The 21,464-nt window shown below is 33.5% G+C and overlaps 2 protein-coding genes across 4 annotated transcripts; one reads left to right on the top strand and one right to left on the bottom strand.

The window, feature by feature from the left end:
• Nucleotides 1–12,268: 12,268 nt before the first annotated feature.
• Nucleotides 12,269–14,490, top strand: LOC7492381 (uncharacterized). Its single transcript, XM_002314565.4, has one exon. The coding sequence runs from the start codon at nt 12,429–12,431 to the stop codon at nt 14,259–14,261; it is 1,833 nt and encodes a 610-aa protein (XP_002314601.3). The 5' UTR covers nt 12,269–12,428; the 3' UTR covers nt 14,262–14,490.
• A 1,493-nt stretch (nt 14,491–15,983) lies between these two features.
• LOC7492382 (F-box protein At1g70590) lies at nt 15,984–19,742 on the bottom strand. 3 transcript variants are annotated; one of them, XM_002315637.4, is made up of 5 exons: nt 18,861–19,742; nt 18,372–18,505; nt 18,103–18,285; nt 17,345–17,525; nt 15,984–16,680 (listed from the first exon to the last, which is right to left on the bottom strand). In XM_002315637.4, exons 1-4 carry the CDS (start codon nt 19,378–19,380, stop codon nt 17,358–17,360), a joined length of 1,005 nt encoding a protein of 334 aa, XP_002315673.1. In that variant the 5' UTR covers nt 19,381–19,742; the 3' UTR covers nt 15,984–16,680; nt 17,345–17,357. The 3 variants fall into 3 exon arrangements, with proteins under 3 accessions (XP_002315673.1, XP_024466906.1, XP_052312627.1); XM_024611138.2 differs by having other exon boundaries at nt 15,984–16,675; XM_052456667.1 differs by having other exon boundaries at nt 15,984–16,682; nt 17,359–17,525.
• Between the last annotated feature and the right edge of the window lie 1,722 nt (nt 19,743–21,464).

The raw sequence follows: 21,464 nt of genomic DNA, 5'->3' as shown, positions 1-21,464 counted from the left end.
AAAAAACAGAGCCAGTGGGGAACAAACAAACAAATTTCCATGCATACAAAACCTAAAACTTCTCTTTTCATGGTTACATCACAGTGTCATATTGCCTTAAATCAAATTATCCCAAACTCAGTAATATCATAAAAGCTGCCACCAAACTTTTAATATTTCCACAGCTTATCAACCCAAACAAACACCTAGCTGCTAGAGATTAACATCTGAGAAGAATCGTGTGAGATCTAGCAACATGGAACCCACATCCCTCATTCAAGCGGACATGAATTGTAAGATAGGGCTTGCCAGCCAAAAGATATAAATTAAGTGCGTAACATAAATGAGGGAAGCAATGAACCACTACAAAACATAAATACAACTGACAGACCAAGGCACGTTGACAAAACGTATAGAATACAACCAACGAACAAACAAAAATGATAAATTGCTCATTCCTCAAGACAGGCTGGACCAAGGGTATGTAAGCAAAGAAAAACAGAAAACAAATAATCAGAGCAGGGGCTTCTATTCACTTTCTTATTTGTCATTCCTTCAATAACATATACATTTCACATTATCACAATCATAATCATATAATAAAACCCCACCCCCACAGACCTGAAAAATTCAATTACTAGATACTTTACAGCAATCTAAATATGCAAGTTTCCTCGACAAGCATGGTACTAAATTTGAGTAGAAGTTATCAGCAAACCACAAAACAATGCTTTCGTCGGACAAAAGGGAATAAAAAATATCATAGATAAATGTCAGGGTGCTCTTACAGCTAGGAGTTGTTAATTTGATAATTCAGCTAAACCCATAATTTATAACATTCCTGTTACCTTAGATAAAGATGCAGTTTATAACAAATGTTGGTAATCAGATAAACCCATAATTTTAGTGAATTAACATAAAATGTAATAAATGGAACTAACAGCACAAAGTTGTTGGATATGTATTCAAAAAAGGATTTAATTTTTTCCAACAAAATTGTTTGCAAAATGCTCACAGCTTAAAAATGACAACTCTAATAAATTGATAGACAACATTCATTATTCTTTCTTCACTTATAGTAAATTCTCTAGCTGGTGTTGCAATTACACCACAAATTTTTTTTTTCATGTCCTTTTTATCAGTTAAATCAAAGTTTATCAGACTTGGTTAACAAAAAAAAATATTGAATTTGTTACTTGAGTCATCATTATCGTTATATGTTGACGATGGCAAAAACCAAGTTAATTAACCTGCTAAAGCTGGCCTAATATGCTAATTTTCTAATATGCTAATCCACTCCTACAATGTTTTTTAGATAATAACAAAAAATATAGAAAATAAATATTTGATACGCTGGATTTTGTTTATGCATTATTGTGCTGTAACTATCTTTCTCACGAGGTTTCATTAAAATGCAAATCCAGTGTTTAAGGGCCCATGAGCTTGATCATGAAACCGAGATAATTGTAAAAAAATAAATTTAAAAAATGTTTTTTGACTAGGGTTCAAATGTCAAAATCAACAACCTTAATCTTAAGGCCAAGATATCTCCACCAATAAAACTCTTAACATGTAAAGAAAAAGGAACAAAAAAGACAAGAAGGCTGAGAATATGATACCACTGTCCTATAATTTCTATGTCCCTATAAATCATATTTATGCATATTTAAAGCATACTAGATTTGCCTAAAACACAATTCCCAAAAGTAGAAATCTCTTGCAAGTTACTAAGCAATCAACAGTAGAAATAGGTTTCACTAAAAGATAAACTAACATGTGCAACTGTAAACAGAAATCATTGTGATGTGGCTCAATCGAAATAATAAAATTCGAATCCTCTTTCATCCTTAAGTTACTGGACACATTCAATTCTAAGACTATATTTACAATAAAAAATAGAGTGAGGAGGCAGTGGACTACCATGCAAGCTCCTTGAATATTTCCAGGCAACACCTGCTGTTGATACTGCTCCAATTACACTTTCTGTAAGTGAAGCAGTAAACATGCTATAAAACATCAACCATCAGAACATATGGAATGAACCAAGTGTTGACTGCTGGAATTAGAAAAAAAAAACACAAACAAAAAGAAGTCAATTTAGGTCTACGATTTGAACACTATTCTCAAATCATTTGATCGACATAATATAATGCAAAGAAAAAATAAATTAATCATGAAATCTAATTTTAAATCAAGCCAATATAAATGATGCAATTAGAAAAAAAAATTTATTAAGAAAAAGAAAAAAAAGAGTCAATTAAGTTAACCCGTCCGATATATAATCTATGTTATAAAAGTATGATAACTAAATAAAAAACAAATCCAATATGAAAAAATTAAATGAAAAAACAAAATTTTTCTAATTAATATAAAACCCTTACGTTTATACAACTTCAATGATTGATTTTATACCTATCATGTTAGTGTTTCTGCTCTAAGTCTTCACTCAATTTTATTATCGCTTTTTCCTTGCACCATTTCTTTATCTAATTTCATGTTAAGCTTTTTCCAAAGTTTTTTTTTTTAACTAGATTTTATACATACATGACTACCCGACGCCAACGCTTGCAATCATCATATGCAATTAATAATGAGCAAGATTCTCCATATATTTCATCGCAGCAAGAAAATTATACATATAACTAAACCGTGTGGGGGATTTACTGTTCCCCCACACACAAAACACTGTGGATTACAACAGTAATCCACAATGATTCTTCTCCTTTTTTTTTCTTTTTTTCTTTTTTTTTTCAAATTTTTTTTTCAACTTTCTTATTTTTCTTATTTTTCATTTATTTTTTTTCAAAATTATTTTTTTTATTTTACCTTTTAAATATTGACCTGGTTAAAATTTTTGCTTTGTAATTTTTTTCTTTAAAATACTGTTGATTGCTGTGATGTTTTTCCACTTAGTTTTTCTATTTTATTTTTTTATTTTTCAAAATTATATTTGTCGATTTTTTTTTAATATTGAGCTGATTGAGAATTTGGTTTTGTAATTTTTTTTCTTTAAAACATTGTTGATTGCTACAGTGTTTTCCGCATGATTTTTTTTTCTCCAAAATTATTTTTATTTTATTTTATTTTTTAATATTGAGCTGGTTAAAAATTACAGTTACAATATATGAGGAAAGCACTATAACTTTTTTTGAAAATTACTGTTCATTGCTACAGTGTTTTTTCCCACATGGTATTTTTTATAATTTTTTTCAAATTATCCTTTTCAATTTTATTTTTTTAATATTAAGTTGTTTGTGAATTACAATTACAAGTCATTACAAATAAGGCTAAATCATGTGGGGAAGCACTGTAGCTTTCATCACAAAACACTGTGAATTGCTACAGTGTTTCCAACATGATTTTTTTTTCCTTTTTTTGGTGTTTGTTTTGTTATTTTTTTTTCTTAAATTGTCTCTGTCGATTTTTTTTTAATATTAAGCTGATTAAGAATTTAGCTTTATAATTTTTTTCTTTAAAACACTGTGAATTGTTGCAGTGTTTTTCCATGTGATTTTTTTATGATTTTTTTCAAAATTATCTTTGTCGATTTTTTTTAATATTGAGTTGGTTAAGAATTATAATTACAATAAAACTAAATCATATGAGGAAAGAGTTGTAGTTTTTCTCACAAAACACTGTGGATTGCTACAATATTTCTCTAAATGGTTTTTTATTTTATTTTATTGGGAAAAGCGTTATAGTTTTCCTCACAAAACATTGTCAATTGCTACAATGTTTTTTCTCATGGGTTTTTTTTCCTTCCAAAATTATCTTTGTTGGTTTTTTTTTTAATATTAAGTTGGTAGAGAATTTAGCTTTGTAATTTTTTTTTCTTTTTATTAACTGAAAAGCTAAATCATGTGGCGAAAGCACTGTATCTTTCCTCACAAAACACTGTAAATTACTACAAATCATTTTGTTCAGTCTCTAAGTTTTGGATCACCAACACAACTTTTTTTTTCTTCATGAAATATTTGCTCCATCATGCCTTTAATTTTTATTACTTATCTAGCGCTGGTTCACAATTATAACACTATCAAATTCATTTGTTTTATAAGCCCGCGGCAGCGCGCGGGCATATCATCTCGTTTATGCTAAAGCTACACACACAAGTTGAGAGTTTTGCCTAAACGTAACACTTTATACTCTCCTTTCTAGCGGCTTCTCTTTCATTGCAATCGTGCTCTATCCTCTCCGGCAGTTTCCTCTTGCTCTCTCCTCTCCGGCAGTTTCCTCTTGCTCTTAACCTTACCATCCTTTTATTGGAATTAATTTTAAAATTTTCATTTAAAGTCTATTGGAATTTCCTCTCTTAGGAGAGTACTATTATATAGATGAGATATGTTTCCACCATGCTTCCTTTTCCCCCTTCAATTATTTCTAACATGATATCAAAGCTAGTTCGATCCAAAGAGTTTAAAGAGGCTAAAATATGTGTGAAGATTTTAGAGAAAAATCCCAAAATAGAGTGGATGGACTAGTGATATCCAAAAATAATAATAATAATAAAGATGCAAGATGATAGTGTTTAATAACAAAATTAGAACCTTACATCAAGAGAGATAGAAGGATAGTGTTTAATAACAAAATTAGAACCTTGCATCAAGAGAGATAGAAGAAGCCTAAAAAAAAGATTTGGTGTAGGCTGACAACTTCTTACACAAGAGATGAGGTGTGGTCCAAAACAGACCGTATATAAATAAAATAAGAGAGAACTCTTCCTACATAAAAAGATTAAAAATGGCCATTAAGCCATGACAAGAAAAAGGCATCAACCTGATGAAAAGTGAGTCAAAATAGAATGGCCACTTGAAAAGCCAAATCTTGAAAGTGAGATGTTTTGCTAGAAAAATATGACAGTAGCCATAAAATAATAAAAATGACTTAATTAAGTTGAGTCATTTTAAGCAAATACAATTGCTAAAGAAAAAGAGATTGAAGAGATGGCAAAGAGATGCCATTAGCTAACGATAATGAAAGGAATTTTTAAGATAAAGATGTAAGTGAGATCTTCTCAAGATAAGATAGAAGATCTAGAAAATGATGGCAGCAAGCCGATCCAGCTACAATGAGATAATGACTATAACACATTTTAAATTTCAAAAATTGCGAGACTTTTAAAATTAAGGAGGAGTGTTGAAGTTAATTCTAAACTCTTCATTCAAAATGTTTTTTAGTTGTTGTATATACATGTATAACTATTAAAGAGTTTTTATCCTTTTGAGTCTCTTGATTTATATCTAAACTAGTATAAATACGCATGTTAAGTATTGTAATTGAAGTTCAAATACATTGAGACTTCCTCTTTTAGAAGAGTAGTATTATATGAATGAGATGTGTTTCGACTATATTTTCCTTTTTCTCCTTCAAATATTTCTAACACCTTCTCCTCATGTAAACATTTGTTTTGCTTTTGACATAGCTGCAACAACTAACCATGACATTCTAGCTACTTTACTTACTAAGATTGGCTCCTATATTGTGAAATTTCAATTGAAGGTTCATCTTCCTAATTTTATATGAAAGTTTCCATAGAAACAAAAGTTGATACAATGTTATGGATTTTTAAGCATGTTTGGGAATATGATTGCGGTTACTTTTCAAAATGTTTTTCATTTGAAAATGCATCAAAATGATGTTTTTTTTTATTTTTAAAAATTATTTTTGATATCAGCGCATCAAAATGATCTGAAAACATTAAAAAGTATTAATTTAAAGCAAAAAAAATAAAAAAAATTTAATTTTTTTCAAAAACACTTTTGAAACGCAAAAACAAACCGGACTTTGTAACTGAGTGGAAATGAATTTAGTCAAGCCAACACGATTTTATATTAGTTTATAAAATAACATTTAGGAGAATATGCTTAACATATGAGGATAGATTGATTGATTAACCCAACATTATTATCTATAACATTTTATATTAGAAGTATTTCAGTAATTTTGAGAGTTTACTGTGTGACTAAAGAAAATTTGATTTTAGTATTTTCAAAGGGGTTTCATAGACAGTGTTGATGGCAATGAATAGAGGAGGATGCAATAAAAGTTTAGCCCCCATTTTTTTTTAAAAAAGCTTTCATTTTAATATTCTTTAATGAATGGATGCATTAAATAATATTTTTTAATAATTTCTTTTTAAATTTGATCTCTAAACTTTCTTGGTTAGACAATATTTGTACATCCTAATTTATATATCTTCTTAATTTGTCTTGCATAACAAATTAAATTATCATATTTGATTTGTGAAACAAAATTTAACTAGTATAATTATTATTATAATTGAAATAACTAAGAACTTCTGTAATTAATATATTCTTATATATTTTATATGAAAAATTAAATTGATTATTTAATGCTAAAAAACTCTTATGTCTTTTATTTGCATATATTCTTTTAAATCATCTAGCTCAATATAATACCAAAGAACTAACTTGCAATTTATCATTCAGCTCATCTATCAAGGCATCATTAGCTATACGATTATACAAAAATTTGGCAATAATCTGGGCCAAAGCGCAAATGTTTCGGCAAAGTGGGCGTATTTAGGCCTCCGAATTACATATCGTTTATATGTTGTGTCAATATTAGTGATGAAATACAATAAACTGTGTCAACTGTCAAGCCCTGATTTCTGACGAAAACAAGCACAGCTTTCGATCCGAGACTTGAAAAAGCCTAATTACTTTCTCATCGTTTATATGTTGCGTCAATATTAGTGATGAAATACAAGAAACTTTGTCAGGCCTGCTTCGGTAGAACTTTCCAGGGTCTCGTGCATGTTCTTGTTTTTCAAATGCTTGTACTATTATTCATGTCTTCCTCCGAAAGTTTATTCATATTTACCTTCTCTATGTGGAGTTTAGGAATAAAATGTGTTCTAATAGGCATGAACTCCATCTTTTGATAGTTAGAAGTCCACATATATGTTGTAATTGCTACTCTACTAACATTGTTCTATCACTTGTGCAGTGTCCTTCCTCTCTCATGATCATAAACTTTTATAATTTTGGCATAGAATATTGAACAAAGGTTGAAGTAAATTCGAATACCTCCAAATTCCAACATGCTCCACCATAGAAAGTGGGTTCTCATGTAAAATAATTGCATTTGCAAGCTATCTCCGAGAATTCTCTTGATTAAAAATGTATGTAACTAATTTTTGAATCTCTCCTTTCATGAAAATATTTTTAGTTAATTTTTTTTTTTTAATGTGGGTGTCCGGGCCAGCTTGTGCGTACCTCGACTAATCTCACGGGCCCTAAAGTTAATGACCATGTAAGCTTCCAGTGGCCATCAACAACCATAAAGCTCGAACCTGAAACCACAGGAGGACAAACTTCTTGGTTCCAAGTTAAATTTTTTTATTGTACATCAAGATGTTTTCTCCTATTACAAGTCATATAATGGTTTCAATAAATGATTTATTCCATATTTTGATTTTCACAAAACATCTTTGAATAATAATTACACTTTGCCTTAACATCCTCATCAATTTTTTTTTAAATGCCTCCACACAAAACTTCTTGTTTCTCTGGTATCAACGTTCTCATCACTAACATTACAATTACTAACCTCCTCATTTAGGGTTTTGGTATTGAAAACATATTTGGTATTGGATTGGAGTCTTTCTTTTTTTCCTGACATAAATTGAGAGTTACTTTATTGTTGTGTCATGTTCAAATCCAGAGTTTTAAAATCTGGACTGGCCCGGCAGGTCGACCCGGGACCTGGCCGACCCGGGCCTGGGACCGGTCCGGGTTGAGGCAAAAACCCACTCGGGAATTGGCCCGGGAAACCAGGTTGACCCGGCAGGTCAACCCGGGACCCGGTCCACCCGGCCAAACCCGGGTGAGACCCGGTCAATTTTTTTTATTTTCACTGTCATTAAACGACGTAGTTTTTTGCCATCTAAAATGCCAAAACGCTGAAGACTGAAGACAGAAGAAGAATGAAGCAATAAACCTAATTAATGTTACTCTTTGTCTTTGAAACTCAGCTGAGGAGCAGCGAACGTCTGACCATTGATCTCTGTGAAAAAGGTTTGAATCTCCTTCTTTCACTCTCTGTTTTCTTTATTCTTGGTCGTTTTCTCATTCATTTCTGGCATCAATTTCAATTTCAGCCCAACATCCTAATTTCTGCGATAATCCTTCTTTCACTCGCTGCAATCGATTTCTCTAGCCCGATTTCTGCATCAATTTCTCTAGCCCAGTCACCTCAGCCCTCAGGTATGTTTCTCTAACCCGATTTCTGCATCAATTTCTGTCTTTTCTTATGCCGGTCACCTCTGTTTCTATAGCCTGATTTCAAATAGAACCGTGTTGTTCGCATTCAAAAGCATTATTAAAAGTCCAATCATCTTTCTTAAATGTTTTGCTAACTTCGTTAAAATCCTTCTCAATGTGCAGGAAGAGGACTTCATTTAATGGATGCGATTGAAGAAAGGCAAAGCTTGCATGAGCAGTCAGATGAATCAGATTATGATAAAGTGGAGAAGGAAAGCGATAACATTGACCAGAAGAAGAAGAAGAAGAAGAAGAGAATCCAAAGAGCATTAATAGCCCAATTTCAAGTTTCTCTAACCCAGTCACCTCAGCCCTCAGTTTTTTTTTTTGTTGACCCGGGTCAACCTGAGTCAACTCATCTGACCCGTGACCCGATCACTTGACCGGATTAATAATCGGATCGGGTTTCAAAACTATGTTCAAATCCCTATATCAAAATTATGAAATAAAAACTTTTATTAGTATTAAAATGATTAATAAATATACATTGATGTAATTAATGATGTTAGTACACACAAGCTGCATGTATGTGCAAATGATTTGGAAAGTCGTCGATATAGAAAATTTGATTTTAGTATTTTCAAAGAGGTTTCCATATATGGTGTTGATGGAAATAAACGGAGGAGGATGCAATAAAAGTTTAGCCCCCGTTTGTTTTAAAAAAAGCTTTCATTTTAATATTCTTTAATGAATGAATGCATTAAATAATATTTTTTAATCATTTCTTTTTAAATTTGATCTCTAAAATTTCTTGGTTAGACATTATTTGTACATCCTAATTTATATATCTTATTAATTTGTCTTGCATAACCAATTAAATTATCATATTTGATTTGTGAAATAAATTTAACTAGTATAATTATTATTATAATTGAAATAACTAAGAACTTTTGTAATTAATATATTCTTAAATATTTTATATGAAAAATTAAATTGATTATTTAATGCTAAAAAATTCTTATGTCTATTATTTGCATATTTTAATTTATCAGTTAAATAATAATAAATCTCACTAAGACCCTATTATTTTGCCAAACATAAGCAACATATGAAATCTTAAAAAATGCATGCAGAGATAAATTAAGAATTTTAAAAATACTTTTGAAGATATTGTTTTGGTGTCTATCCTTGCTCGTCATTGTGAACAGAGCCATGCTGTCATATCCAAATTACAAGCCATTGTTTTATTTTAGACAATTTAATTTTAATTTAAGATCAATTATTTTTTATTTTTTATTTAAAAATAAAATTAAAAAAACAAAGATGAAAATAAAAAAGATATCAAATATAGGTAGTGTTCCAAAAATTTCAAAAAAGATACATTTTGTTTTCTAACTTTTAAAATAATACAAATTATATGATTTTGGTGCCTCAATTTTTTTTAAAAGAATTCAATTTTGGTATAAAAAATTTTTTTTGTTATATTTACCGATGAAGATACCAACATAATAAAACGAGTAAATTTTTTTTGTGGCATGCTTTATCTGTTTATAAATTTATTGATATATTTATTACTGATAAAATTATCAACAAATCATAAATTACTGATAAATTGTTTTTAATAAACTATTTTTATCCGTAAATCTTTCAATAATTTACGTACCAATAGATTGCTAATGGAAATATCGTAAAAAATTTCCTTTAGTCAAACTGTCAAATCTGATATTAAACATAATTAATATATTCTAATTCCAAGGCTAATGGATTAATTTAATGCCTGGAATCCAGATTGATCGGTCGGTTTTTAATTCCAAGGCTAAGCGTGACTGTGATTTTAAACATAATTAATACATTCTTAAAATGTTAAGTAATATGCAGGGGTCCATTGGTGAGTTTTCTGTCTTCTTTTTTTGTTTTTCCTTATTTTCGAGTACAGTTGTTTTAAAAGTGGTCACGTCCTCCATTTGTTTAAACATGTATTTATACGTAGAGAATAAAAATAATAGCTGAAAAAAACAAATAAATAAAAAGACGTGGCCTCAACACATGCATTGACCTCGAGTACGTAGTAGGAGTCTATCTGAGGATCTCTTCGTTAGAAAAAGAAGTAAATTTATAATTTTTTTTAATTAACATGGTTGTCCGGATTAGCTTACGTACATCTCGATTAATCCCACGTATTCTAAAATTAACAATCATGTAAGTCTCCAGTGACCATCATATTAACAACTACGAGGCTCGAACATGAAATGACACGGAAAGCAAATTCTTTAATCTTAAAATTTATAATTATTTGAAGGGTGGAAAACTAGTGTGTGAGCTATTATTATCATTTGGCAGGGAAAAGAGACGAGAAGAAGAGGCGTTGTCATGCAAGTGGGTTGGTCGAGAAGCTCACGCAAGGCACAACTTTGCAGGAGTGCTATGCCACTATGGCTAATATTCCCCACTTTGACTGGTGAACGATATGTGATCAAAAGGAATCGATGTGTTCAAAATCTCCACAAAAAAAAAAAAATCAACTCGTAGACTATCTTGTATCCACTAATCCTAGAAGGGTGTCACTTGAGACAGAAGAACTCCCATTTGTTTTGAAAACATTTTTCTTCAAAGAAAAAAAAAATCAAATCTATTGTTTTCTTAAGAAAAACAATTGGATGAAATTAGATCTCCACTCCTTATCTCTGAAAATCCCATCCGACCCCCTGATAGTTTTGTCCGCGTTAGGAAATGAGTTGTTTGAAATTATGTTCTAAATAATGTTTCTAAAAAATTTTATTTTAAAAAAAAATTTTATTTTTTTATATTTTTTTTTAATCGTTTTGATTTGCTAATATTTAATATTTTTTAAAAAAAATATATTATTTTAATATATTTTTAAATAAAAAACACTTTAAAAAATAATCGTTTACACTGTTAAACACATAAAATATGTTCATAGGGGTGAGGGTCGTTTAGATGTATTAAACGTGCTCTTGCTATTACGCGCATCCTAGGATTATTTCCTAATTCTCAACCTAAGATTGTGGAAAAATCAAAGGCAGCACATTGTATTTTTTTGAGTTTAGTTCAGAATAAACTAGCTACTAAACAACTAACTAAAGTTAGCTTTGGAGTTAAAAGATGTCTCGGGCCTTCGATATTTACTATGTCTCGAAGGCCACCAAAACTGGCTTGCCGTCTTGCCCAACAGTAAGAAAGGAAAACACTATTTGACCAAAAAAATAATTTTTTATTGTTTTAATTCGATGATATTAAAAATAAATTTTAAAAATAAAAAATATTATTTTAATATATTTTAAATAAAAATAATTTAAAAAACATTTTACAAATTAATCTCTCCAGGTAGTTTTAATCAACAGCTTCTACAAAACATTTGTAATAGTAACAGTAGTGACTTAAAAAATAAATAAAAATAAAATGGATAAATACGTTGTAAATAAAAGAAGAAACTCCCCTTTCCTTTTCCACGCTCCTTCCAAGCAAATGCCATCGCACTTTCACTTCCTTCCTTCATATGACAAATGGTCAGTTCGATGACACAAACGACGACGGTTCTATCCAAAGACTCTTTTGACCCGTTTCTCTCCCTCTTACCATCTCAGTCCACGCGCTTTCCGACACCATCTCCTTACACAATTCCCAAGAAGACCTAAAAGAACAAGGACACAAACATGCGACTAAAGAATAAACCAACTCAGCTTAAAAGCCCAAAAAGAGTTAATTACAGCTTAGTCCATGTCGCTTATCAAAATTAATTAATCAATCCCTATAGTATTATTAATAATGAAAACGTCCCTCAATCAGCATTGATCATCCTCAATGTAGTTGCTTTTTCGTTTCATAGTTTATTTTGTGATAAATTTTACATCTGTTATTTTATTTAATATATTTTATAAAAAAAACGGAAAAAAAAACATGAAATCAACTATTCTCATAAATAGTTTTAAGAATAGTAAATACATATTCTGACATTGTAAGTACTAATTAATTAGTTATATTAAAATATAGGGACTAAGTTATAATTTACTCAAAAGATAAAACAAACAGTTAAAAACGTAAAGAAAAGAGAGAGGCCAGTCATCATAGTCTTCGTCCCCAACCCACACCACCACCAGCTCCCATCCAAGGAAGAGATAGTTATTCAATTCAGGTGAGCCAATCAACCAAACGAACGCCACCCAATTCGATCCAACGACTCAGTTACTGAGTCACTGTTTATTTATGGCTGAAGAGAAACGAATCGAAGAGGAACTCGCCTGTGCGATCCTACTAGCAGAACGGGTTCGCTCCGCCGTCGACGAGGCCGAATCCTTCAAGGCCGAGTGCAACCACGTGGGAAAGCACGTTGACACCATCGTCGAGAAGCTGCGTGCTCACGTCCGCTCTGCCCAATCCTTCTACGAGCGTCCCATTCGCCGCATAGTCGCGGAGGTCTGCAAGAACCTGGAGCGCGCTTTAACCCTTGTACGCAAGTGCAAGCGCCGTAACGTCTTCCGCCGTGTCTTCACCATCATCAGCGCCGCCGATTTTCGGAAAGTGATCAATCTCCTAGAAGCTTCGGTTGGTGACATGAAATGGCTGTCCAGTATCCTGGACTCCAACAATGATAACTCCGGGATTGTGATAACCCTTCCACCCATTGCTAGCAACGATCCGATTCTGGCTTGGGTTTGGTCCTCTATAAGTTCCATTCACATGGGACCTTTGCCTGAAAAAATTGAAGCTGCTAATCAGCTTGCCTCACTTGCTCATGATAATGATAGAAACAAGCAAATCATTGTGGAAGAAGGGGGCGTTCCCCCATTCCTTAGGCTTTTAAGTGAGACTACTTCACCTGATGCTCAAATTGCTGCTGCCACTTCGCTTTATCACTTGTCTAATGATGAGGACAGGGTGACGACTATTCTGGATGAAGCTGGGGTTCCCATTATTGTCAAAGTGCTTGCGGATTCTCCAATGAGGGTTCAAACTTGGGTGGCGCGTTTGGTGGCAAGAATGGCGGAGCGCAATTCGATTGCTCAGGATGATTTTGCAAGGGAGAATGCGATGCGACCGCTGGTGACTTTGTTGTCTTTCGAGACCTTCATGGATGATCAAAAGAGTTTTGTGGGTAAGCAGAGTATTCATTCTCTTGTTCAGATTAACCAAGAAATGGAGAAAAAATCGTTAATTGATTCGAATAATAATCACCATTACCGCCCGTATGTGAGTTCTTTTTCGAGTTTTCATAGTTCGGAGGGGAGTAGTAGGGGAGGGAGTAATCATAGGAGAGAGAGGGAGAATGAGAGTCCTGAAGTTAAGCATAAGCTGAAAATTAGTTGTGCGGAGGCTTTGTGGATGCTTGCCAGAGATAGTGTGTTAAATAGTAAGAGGATAACAGAAACAAAAGGGCTTCTTTGTTTGGCTAAATTGGTTGAGAAGGGAGAGGGAGAGTTGCAGTTCAATTGTTTGATGACGATACAGGAGATAACTGCTGCAGCTGAGTCCAATGCGGACCTTAGACGTGCTGCTTTTAAGGCTAATTCCCCTGCTGCCAAGGCAGTTGTTGATCAGCTCTTAAGGGTGATTAAAGAGTTGGATAGTCCTGAATTGCAAGTTCCTGCTATAAGATCGATTGGTTCATTGGCCAGGACTTTCCCAGCTAGAGAGACTCGAGTAGTTGGCCCTTTGGTTGCCCACCTTAGCAACAGGAGCCAAGAAGTGGCAGCAGAAGCTGCCATCACACTAGGGAAGTTTGCTACTCCTGAGAATTTTCTTTGTGTTGCGCATGCAAAGGCAATAATCGAGTTCAGTGGTGTACCGCCTTTGATGAGATTGCTTAGGGGAAATGAACCGGCGCAGTTGCATGGGTTGATTCTTCTCTGTTACCTTGCATTACATGCTGGCAATAGTGAGGCTCTGGAACAGGCTAGGGTGTTGAATGCCCTTGAGGGAGTGGACCAGAAAATGCTTGCACAGTTTCCTGATTTGAAAGAACTGGTGTCCAAGGCAATATATCACATCAATCTCTATCACGCCGGAACGCATTCTCAAAGGCTGCTGTATGTGCCTTGAACACCAAATCTGTGAGTTAGGGTATCCACCATACTTTTTGGTAGAACTATCCTATTGTTCATAGCTCGGTCAGGTTATTCCCTTTTAAAAAACTCAAAGAGTACAGAAACAGAGTTGGTTCATATAGAAACACAGTAACACGTCATCATAACAGAGTTTTCTGGATATTATTGGTAATTAAAACAATTTGTTCATGCCTTACAAATAAATCAAATTAGTTATAAATTTACCTGGTCCCTTTTCTAAGTTGATCCCCTTTTTATCCATCAATATGGTTTATCGTTCGCATAAAACCAGCTGTGCGTTCCTTCCTGGGTTTTGTTTGCCCCTTCCTTTACAGTATTGGATTGCTAATGATGGAGGCAAAAAAAGTTACACTGTCGAGGCTAAAATTTGTGTTCCTCGGATCGTTTGAGGCATAATGATTTCTGATATTTAGTCAGTTTGAAGCCCTCAACTTCTTCAGCCTTCAATAACTTCAGTTAGTCTCCGAGGATGAAATGGCTTGAGAACAGCAGCTATCATTTGTTTGATTACTCCTTGTTTCGTTAGCAAGCATGCATGATGCTCCAACGAAGAGGAAATATCTATCTGCTGACGCTGACACCCAGCATGCATTAGTGGATGGAGTGAGAGCTCTTGAATATGTTTCAGTCAAGTGCATGGTATTTATTTTTCGCAGGTGTCCAAGTCTCGTTAATGGAGAAATCCTTCTCGTAGTTAAAGGTACTTTTTTGGGGAGAAAAGATTTGTTATAATCAATAGAAAATTACCATTTAGCTGGCACATACTCGGTCTTTTACCGGACAAAAAAATATTAACAAAAAATAAAAAAGTGTAGATAATTTAAGTATGAAAAAGAAAATTAATTGTATATAAATAACTGATATATGAAAGAAAAACGATCAGTTTATAATGTTAATCAAAAATTAAATTGAAAAGCTGAGAAATTCAACCCTGCTCAGTGAAACTTCTCTTACTAAATGCTGAATAGAACTCATCTACACCAAGAATATGTATTTTGGTGTATGAAATGTGGAAAATTAAACAATTTCTCTCTCCTAAACCATTTGACAGTGGTTCTCTCTCTTTTTAGAATTTAAGGATTAAAGCATAAAAGAAAGGAACTTTTGCACCTAAAAGTAAAGATTCAAAGGATCCAAATTAATTTTTAATAAAACCCTAGTCAAAAAAATTGAAAAAAAAACACTTACAAAACAGTGACAAATAAAAAAATATCCACATCGCTTTCTCAATGTCAATTTCAGTCCTTTTTTGTTTTAATTTTTTATATAGAAAAATGAAAAAAAAAAAAACTTATAAGACCGATCGCAAAGACAATGTTAGCATATATGTTTTTGAGACCTCAAATCGAATCAATGCAGAACAATCAAATTGAAAAGAATCACGTAATTAGGCAAAGAAAAAATTGCGAAAAAAGCGTTTGTAAATTCACCATAGTGGGGGTGTCTACTTGAATGTATATATAAACACGGTCTGAAAAGCAACTTAATTGCATGAATAAAAGAATAACAAAGTTAATACAACTTATGGCTCAGTAGATTTGCTTTTTAAAAGTCATCGAGTTTCACAAACCTTAAAGTTTACATGATCGTTAATTTCAGGGTCAGTGAAATTATTCGAGATGCCTGGACACCAGTTAATAAATTAAATAAAAATGTTAATGCTTTAGAAATGATTTCGCTTTTTTAAAAATAAAAATAATAATAAAAGTTGGTGCCACCTTAAAGTTAAAGAAAATGCCAGCGTTAACATCCCACAAGCATGAACATTTAACCAGTAGAGTACGCCAGACAGAATTTTACCATCGACGACAATGCTATCTACTACAACAGAACTTCTCTAATTGGACTCCCAAAATAATTTTATAATCTTGGTTGCACTCCCCACTAAGACAACATTATTTTTCTCCAATCTTCTTGGTGGTCATCACGATGACCAGAAGAATAGTGCAAGCCCCACGCTCCCAGAACTTAGTGGCACAGCACATAGCAGTTTGCTTAACATTAACACGGAGCACCACCATACACACCTATGAACCATTCCACACTCTCGTCGTAGCCATAACCTTCCAAAATTATCAAAGGTGACCGCTAACCAGGACTTCGTCTCATGAATGGTCATACCCGAGCAACATAAGTTTTGACAGTTCAACTGATGAAAGAACAAGCAGCGGAGACGACATTTTAACCACGCTCAATGGCATAATTGCTCTCCATGGTATCATGCCAATGTTTTCCCTCTTCGCCAAAGAAAACAGCACAAAAATGGATAGGAAGTGTGCCAAGATATCCGAGCAAAGGCTGAAATTTGTCTGCATAGATAATGCCCCTAATTTTGACCTTGGGATTTTAAAATTTAATGTCTTGCAACCAATAGGCCATGAGATTATCCTGATCTACAAAACCAATCAAACAATTAGTCAACCGAGAAGCTCTTACAGACACACATTGAGGCGTCTTATATTAACCAGTAATTCTTGCAAATATAAACAAAAGGTGTCTATTTATGATTAGAATTTAAGTGTATTAAAACAAATCTCTAATCTATTCGATTGAAAGTACTAGCGAGATATATAATGAAAAACCAAAATCAAAAATCAAAATTTAGAAGGATTCAAGAGATAGTATCTAATTAATTAATTAATCCTTTGTACTCTCAATTTAACTTTTTTATATACCTTTGATGCTGAAATAAGCAACTATAATGTTTGGCCAATTAGTGTGATTGTTGCATTTATGCTGCCACTTATTTTAAATTGCGAGGTCCTGAGAACAACAATTTGCTATCGCAAAACCTTCCCCATTCATTTTAGGGAAAGCATACAGTTAGATTCTGTAATTGCTCATGGGACTCGAGAAAAAATCTTGTTAGTTTATTATTCCTTTTCAATTACAGAATATTGAAATGCAAACAACCTATGTCTCCAATACAGTGGTCTACAGCCAATAAATTTATAGTATGCCACAAATAGAATGACATTTCATGATCAAGGGCACAAGGACAAGTTCTTGTAAAGCATGTAAGTGAAGGGAAAGCCTATAATTCAAAGATTTACAAACCCGGATGAATAACTCAGCGAGATGAAGGTAAAGCACGCCAATTATCAGCAAGATTCATGACACGATCACGTGAAGTTGCTGATAGTTGTTGTAAAATTACATTCTTGACATGAGCTGCTGCTGTTTCACCAGCACGAGTGGCAAGTTCCAGATAAACTACAGCTTTCAACTGCTCTCCTTCCTGCCCAAAATATCACCATAAGATCCTTAAACAAGCCAAAAAGTAATATAGAAGTACTATCTGCATAGTTCATATCTAAGTTGCAGATATGATGGGGAAAGAAACTGTTGAACCATTAGCCCTATCCCACGTGACCTCTAAAGATGCCATGGGGCTTTGACATTGGGTTTTAGCTTTCTTAGGGTGGGTTGCAAAGTTATGCTTGGGTAGTTGGCAACGTGTATTTCGACAAAGCATCAGTCCTCATTCTTTTCCGAATCACAGGTTTCCACATGAAAAAAAAAAAAAAAAAAGAACACCAAAAAGATGAAAGCAAGCAAAAGATCACAACTCGAAAACACGTGTCCAAACAAACACAATGCCACGTGGGCACCCTTGGAAAAAAGGGAGAATGCAAAAAAGACATGCAAGTCAAATGTGCAAGTATCCTGCTCTCTCAACAATGCCCTTCCCATCCACATTTGTTATAATCTCCACCTTAATGCAACCTTTCAGAGAACAAATTAAATTAATTTACTTTATCCACTGCCTGTCCTGCATATTCAAATAAATATAGGTTAAATCAGCAATAACATACAGAAAAGAGTCCAAGTCCATGCTCAAACTGAGCTTTACTATGACCACGATCTGCTGCCCGCTTCATCCATTTCCTTGCTAGTCGATGACTCTGAGCCAAACCTTCCCCAACAGAGTAACACAATGCAACATTGTACATTGCACGCACATATCCACCTTCAGCAGCTTTTAGATACCACCTAGCCTGCATGAGAGAAAAGCTCACTAGTTCTGAAGTGAACTGGCTAATCCACAAATTTATGGTAGAAGGACAAGAAGAGAGATCCTTACAGCCTCTTGTAGATTACAATTCACCCCACTACCTTGATGTAAACAAAGTGCGAATTGGTATTGAGCTCGAACATGACCAGATTTTGAAGCCTGAAATAACCATTTTACTGCTTCCTTACGTTTCGAAGGTTCAGCTGCACATACAATAATAATCATAACAAGCACATGACTAGCAACTCATGACCAGATTTTGCTTTATTGGAAGCTACTAGCCAAACCTTTTTATTTATTTATTTATTATTGTTATCAATGTTTTTCCCTTTCTGGGTTATTTTAAAAGCGATTAAAACTACAAAGTACGTTCATGTCATGACTAGATATTATCCGGAATCAATCAATCAAGAGAGCCAGTCGCTCCCTTTCAAACGAATATTTGACAACTCAATTTAGCACCTTTTTCAACTTTTCTACAATTTTTTTGCTCCCTTTGCATTGCACAAAACAGAAACAAAGGAAAAATGAATAGAAAAGAAATTAAGAATTAGATACCTTGCAAGTAAGCAAGTCCAAGATTACACTGTCCAGAGCGGTCTCCAAGCTTAGCAGCCTTCTCATAAAGGGCAATTGCCTTGTCTTTGTCGCCAATTTCCCAGTAAAGAAGACCAGCATCAACCATAGCGAGGGTGGACCCACGAGCCGCACCTTTTAAAAAGGATTCGAGAGCCTTGCTCAAATTAGGGCGCACACCTCCTCGCCCATGCTTGAACCGCTTTCCCCATTTTAAGAACAACATCGCTTCTCTCAACGGCCGAAGCCCTTCGCTCCATGACTTGCACACCAACGACGCCGCTTGCAAATTAGGCAGCGTGAACGATGCCGCTATTTTGGTTAGTATATCGAAGGGAAGTTTCGAGAAATCACCATCTGATGATCTTATTTGCCGAGAAGCTAATGATGCTGACCAGAATTTGGAGGTAGATTTGAACTCTGATTGATGGAATTGGTGTTTGATCGGGAGCGATTTGAAACGAGAGCCGTCTGATCGACCAGGCCAGGTACTCTGCTTCATCTTCTTCGGTTGAAGTGGTGAGTGTGAACAGTGAAACGGGCTCCAGATTTCTGATGGAAAGGAACGGAACACCGAGAAACGTTGTTACGGTTTGAGGAGAGTAGATACGAGGACCGTTCCATAAGCTACGTCATTGATCAAGTGGGGCCGTTGAGCTCCGGGGGAAGTTACGTTCTCAAATATCCTTTTTCTTGTGTTTATGATGGAATTAGAACCTCAGAAAAAGATTTGTATTTGTTTCATCACCCAAGAGGCCAAGCCCAACCAAAAAAAAGGCCTGGATCCATAAATGACGCCAACTACAATACTGGCGGGCTTTGTCCATGACAACTAAGCCCATTCCAGACCACATGTCACAATTTGTATTAATGCACTAGACCAATATAATTTAATATGTGAATTTCTTATTATAAAAAAAATATTTATCTCTTTACGTTCTATCCACACACTTATTAAAACCGGCTTGTTCTAGCATATCGACTCGGCTTTTAACTTGAGTGTTGAGTTATTAAAAAAATTAATTTAAAATTAATATGATTGATTTGATAAGTCAATTCATCATCCATCATCCAGATAGATTTTTAAAACATTCAAAATAATATTATTTAAAAATAAAAATTTTAAATAATATATTTTAATTGACCGTTTAATCTATCCAACTTATAACCCGAGTCTTTAACTAAATAAGTTTAATGAACGTTGCAATTTAATACTATAAATTAATATGTGAATTGATCCATGAATATTTTTTATTACAAGAAAAAAGAATTTATTTAACTTCTATTTTCAATCAAGTATTGCCCATCAAATAAAAAAAAATAGATATATTTTCCTTGATAATAAATAAATGAGTATACTTATGGAAGATATCTCATCCTTGTAATTTACAAAATGAGTTTATATCATCTGGGCATATCTTCCATATCAGAAGGTTGAATCACGATGCTCCAGGCAAATTCCACACTAATCATTGCCTCTTATCTTACATCAAGCCAGCACCATTAGTAATTTGTAATATTTTCAATTTAAACTATTTGATGAGGCGATTCCATGTAGAATCCAGTAATCCACTTCATTTGGGAAAAATTCTGAATCAATTCGAGGCATAAATTGCTCGGAATCTATCGTTATTCTGAAGAAAATTGGAATCGACGAGAAAGACAGTCAAACTTGATGGCTTGGCTCCACAAAAACTATGAACACGACTATAGGCTTGGCCTGAAGAATCCACAGATATTTTGGTCTATTTTATTTTTAATTTTTTTTATAGATATTTTAGAGTGCTAAAATTAAAAATATTATTTTAATATATCTTTAAAAAAAAAACTTTAAGAAATATCATCGGCCGTCGGCCACTAGAGTTTTATGGTCGGTAGAACTTACTGTTCGAGGTACCTCATTTTCAATTATACATCCCAGTGTTCACGACCCCACAAGCTTACCAGAGCCAAGAGGATGTTGACAAGTGATAGTGCTCTTTCTCTATTAAACACAGTATGCCAGAAATAAAATCTCGTCACCTTCTCCGAGGAATGATGTGCTGCTTGCTTAAGCTGAAGATGGCGTTCATAATTAAACAACCTCTTCTTACTGTTCTTTGTCGGAATAGGATTTAAAAGGCTTAATGGCTTAATAAATCTTTTGAATAAATAGATAAATCAAAATTTAAGGAAGCTATTTAATTTTTCTTTTCTGTGCATCCGATTATTAATTGAATATATATAAAAAAATTATAAGAAAAAACTCCTTATTTAAAATCAATTTCTCCTTTAAGAAAAAACTTCTAACCCCACCTCTAGATTTTATGTTTTGAATAAATATTTAATATTTATTACATTCTACTATGCTGACACTAGACAAGGCAATAATAAGTGATCAAAATAGAAATGACAAATGCTGACCTCTCAATTCTATGGATAAAAAAACCATCATGCTGACCTCTCAATTACATTCTACTATGTGCGATTGATGGATAAAAAAAAAAGTACTGACCATTAAAGACTGAAAACAGAGCGACCTCCCTGAAAATATATACTCTCTCTGCTCTCATTAGAACAGAGATGCAGAGCAGAACAGATGGAGCT

Source organism: Populus trichocarpa, chromosome 10 (genome assembly GCF_000002775.5).
Source record: "Populus trichocarpa isolate Nisqually-1 chromosome 10, P.trichocarpa_v4.1, whole genome shotgun sequence".
Lineage (NCBI taxonomy): Eukaryota > Viridiplantae > Streptophyta > Magnoliopsida > Malpighiales > Salicaceae > Populus > Populus trichocarpa.
This window is presented reverse-complemented; position numbering and strand designations above follow the sequence as displayed.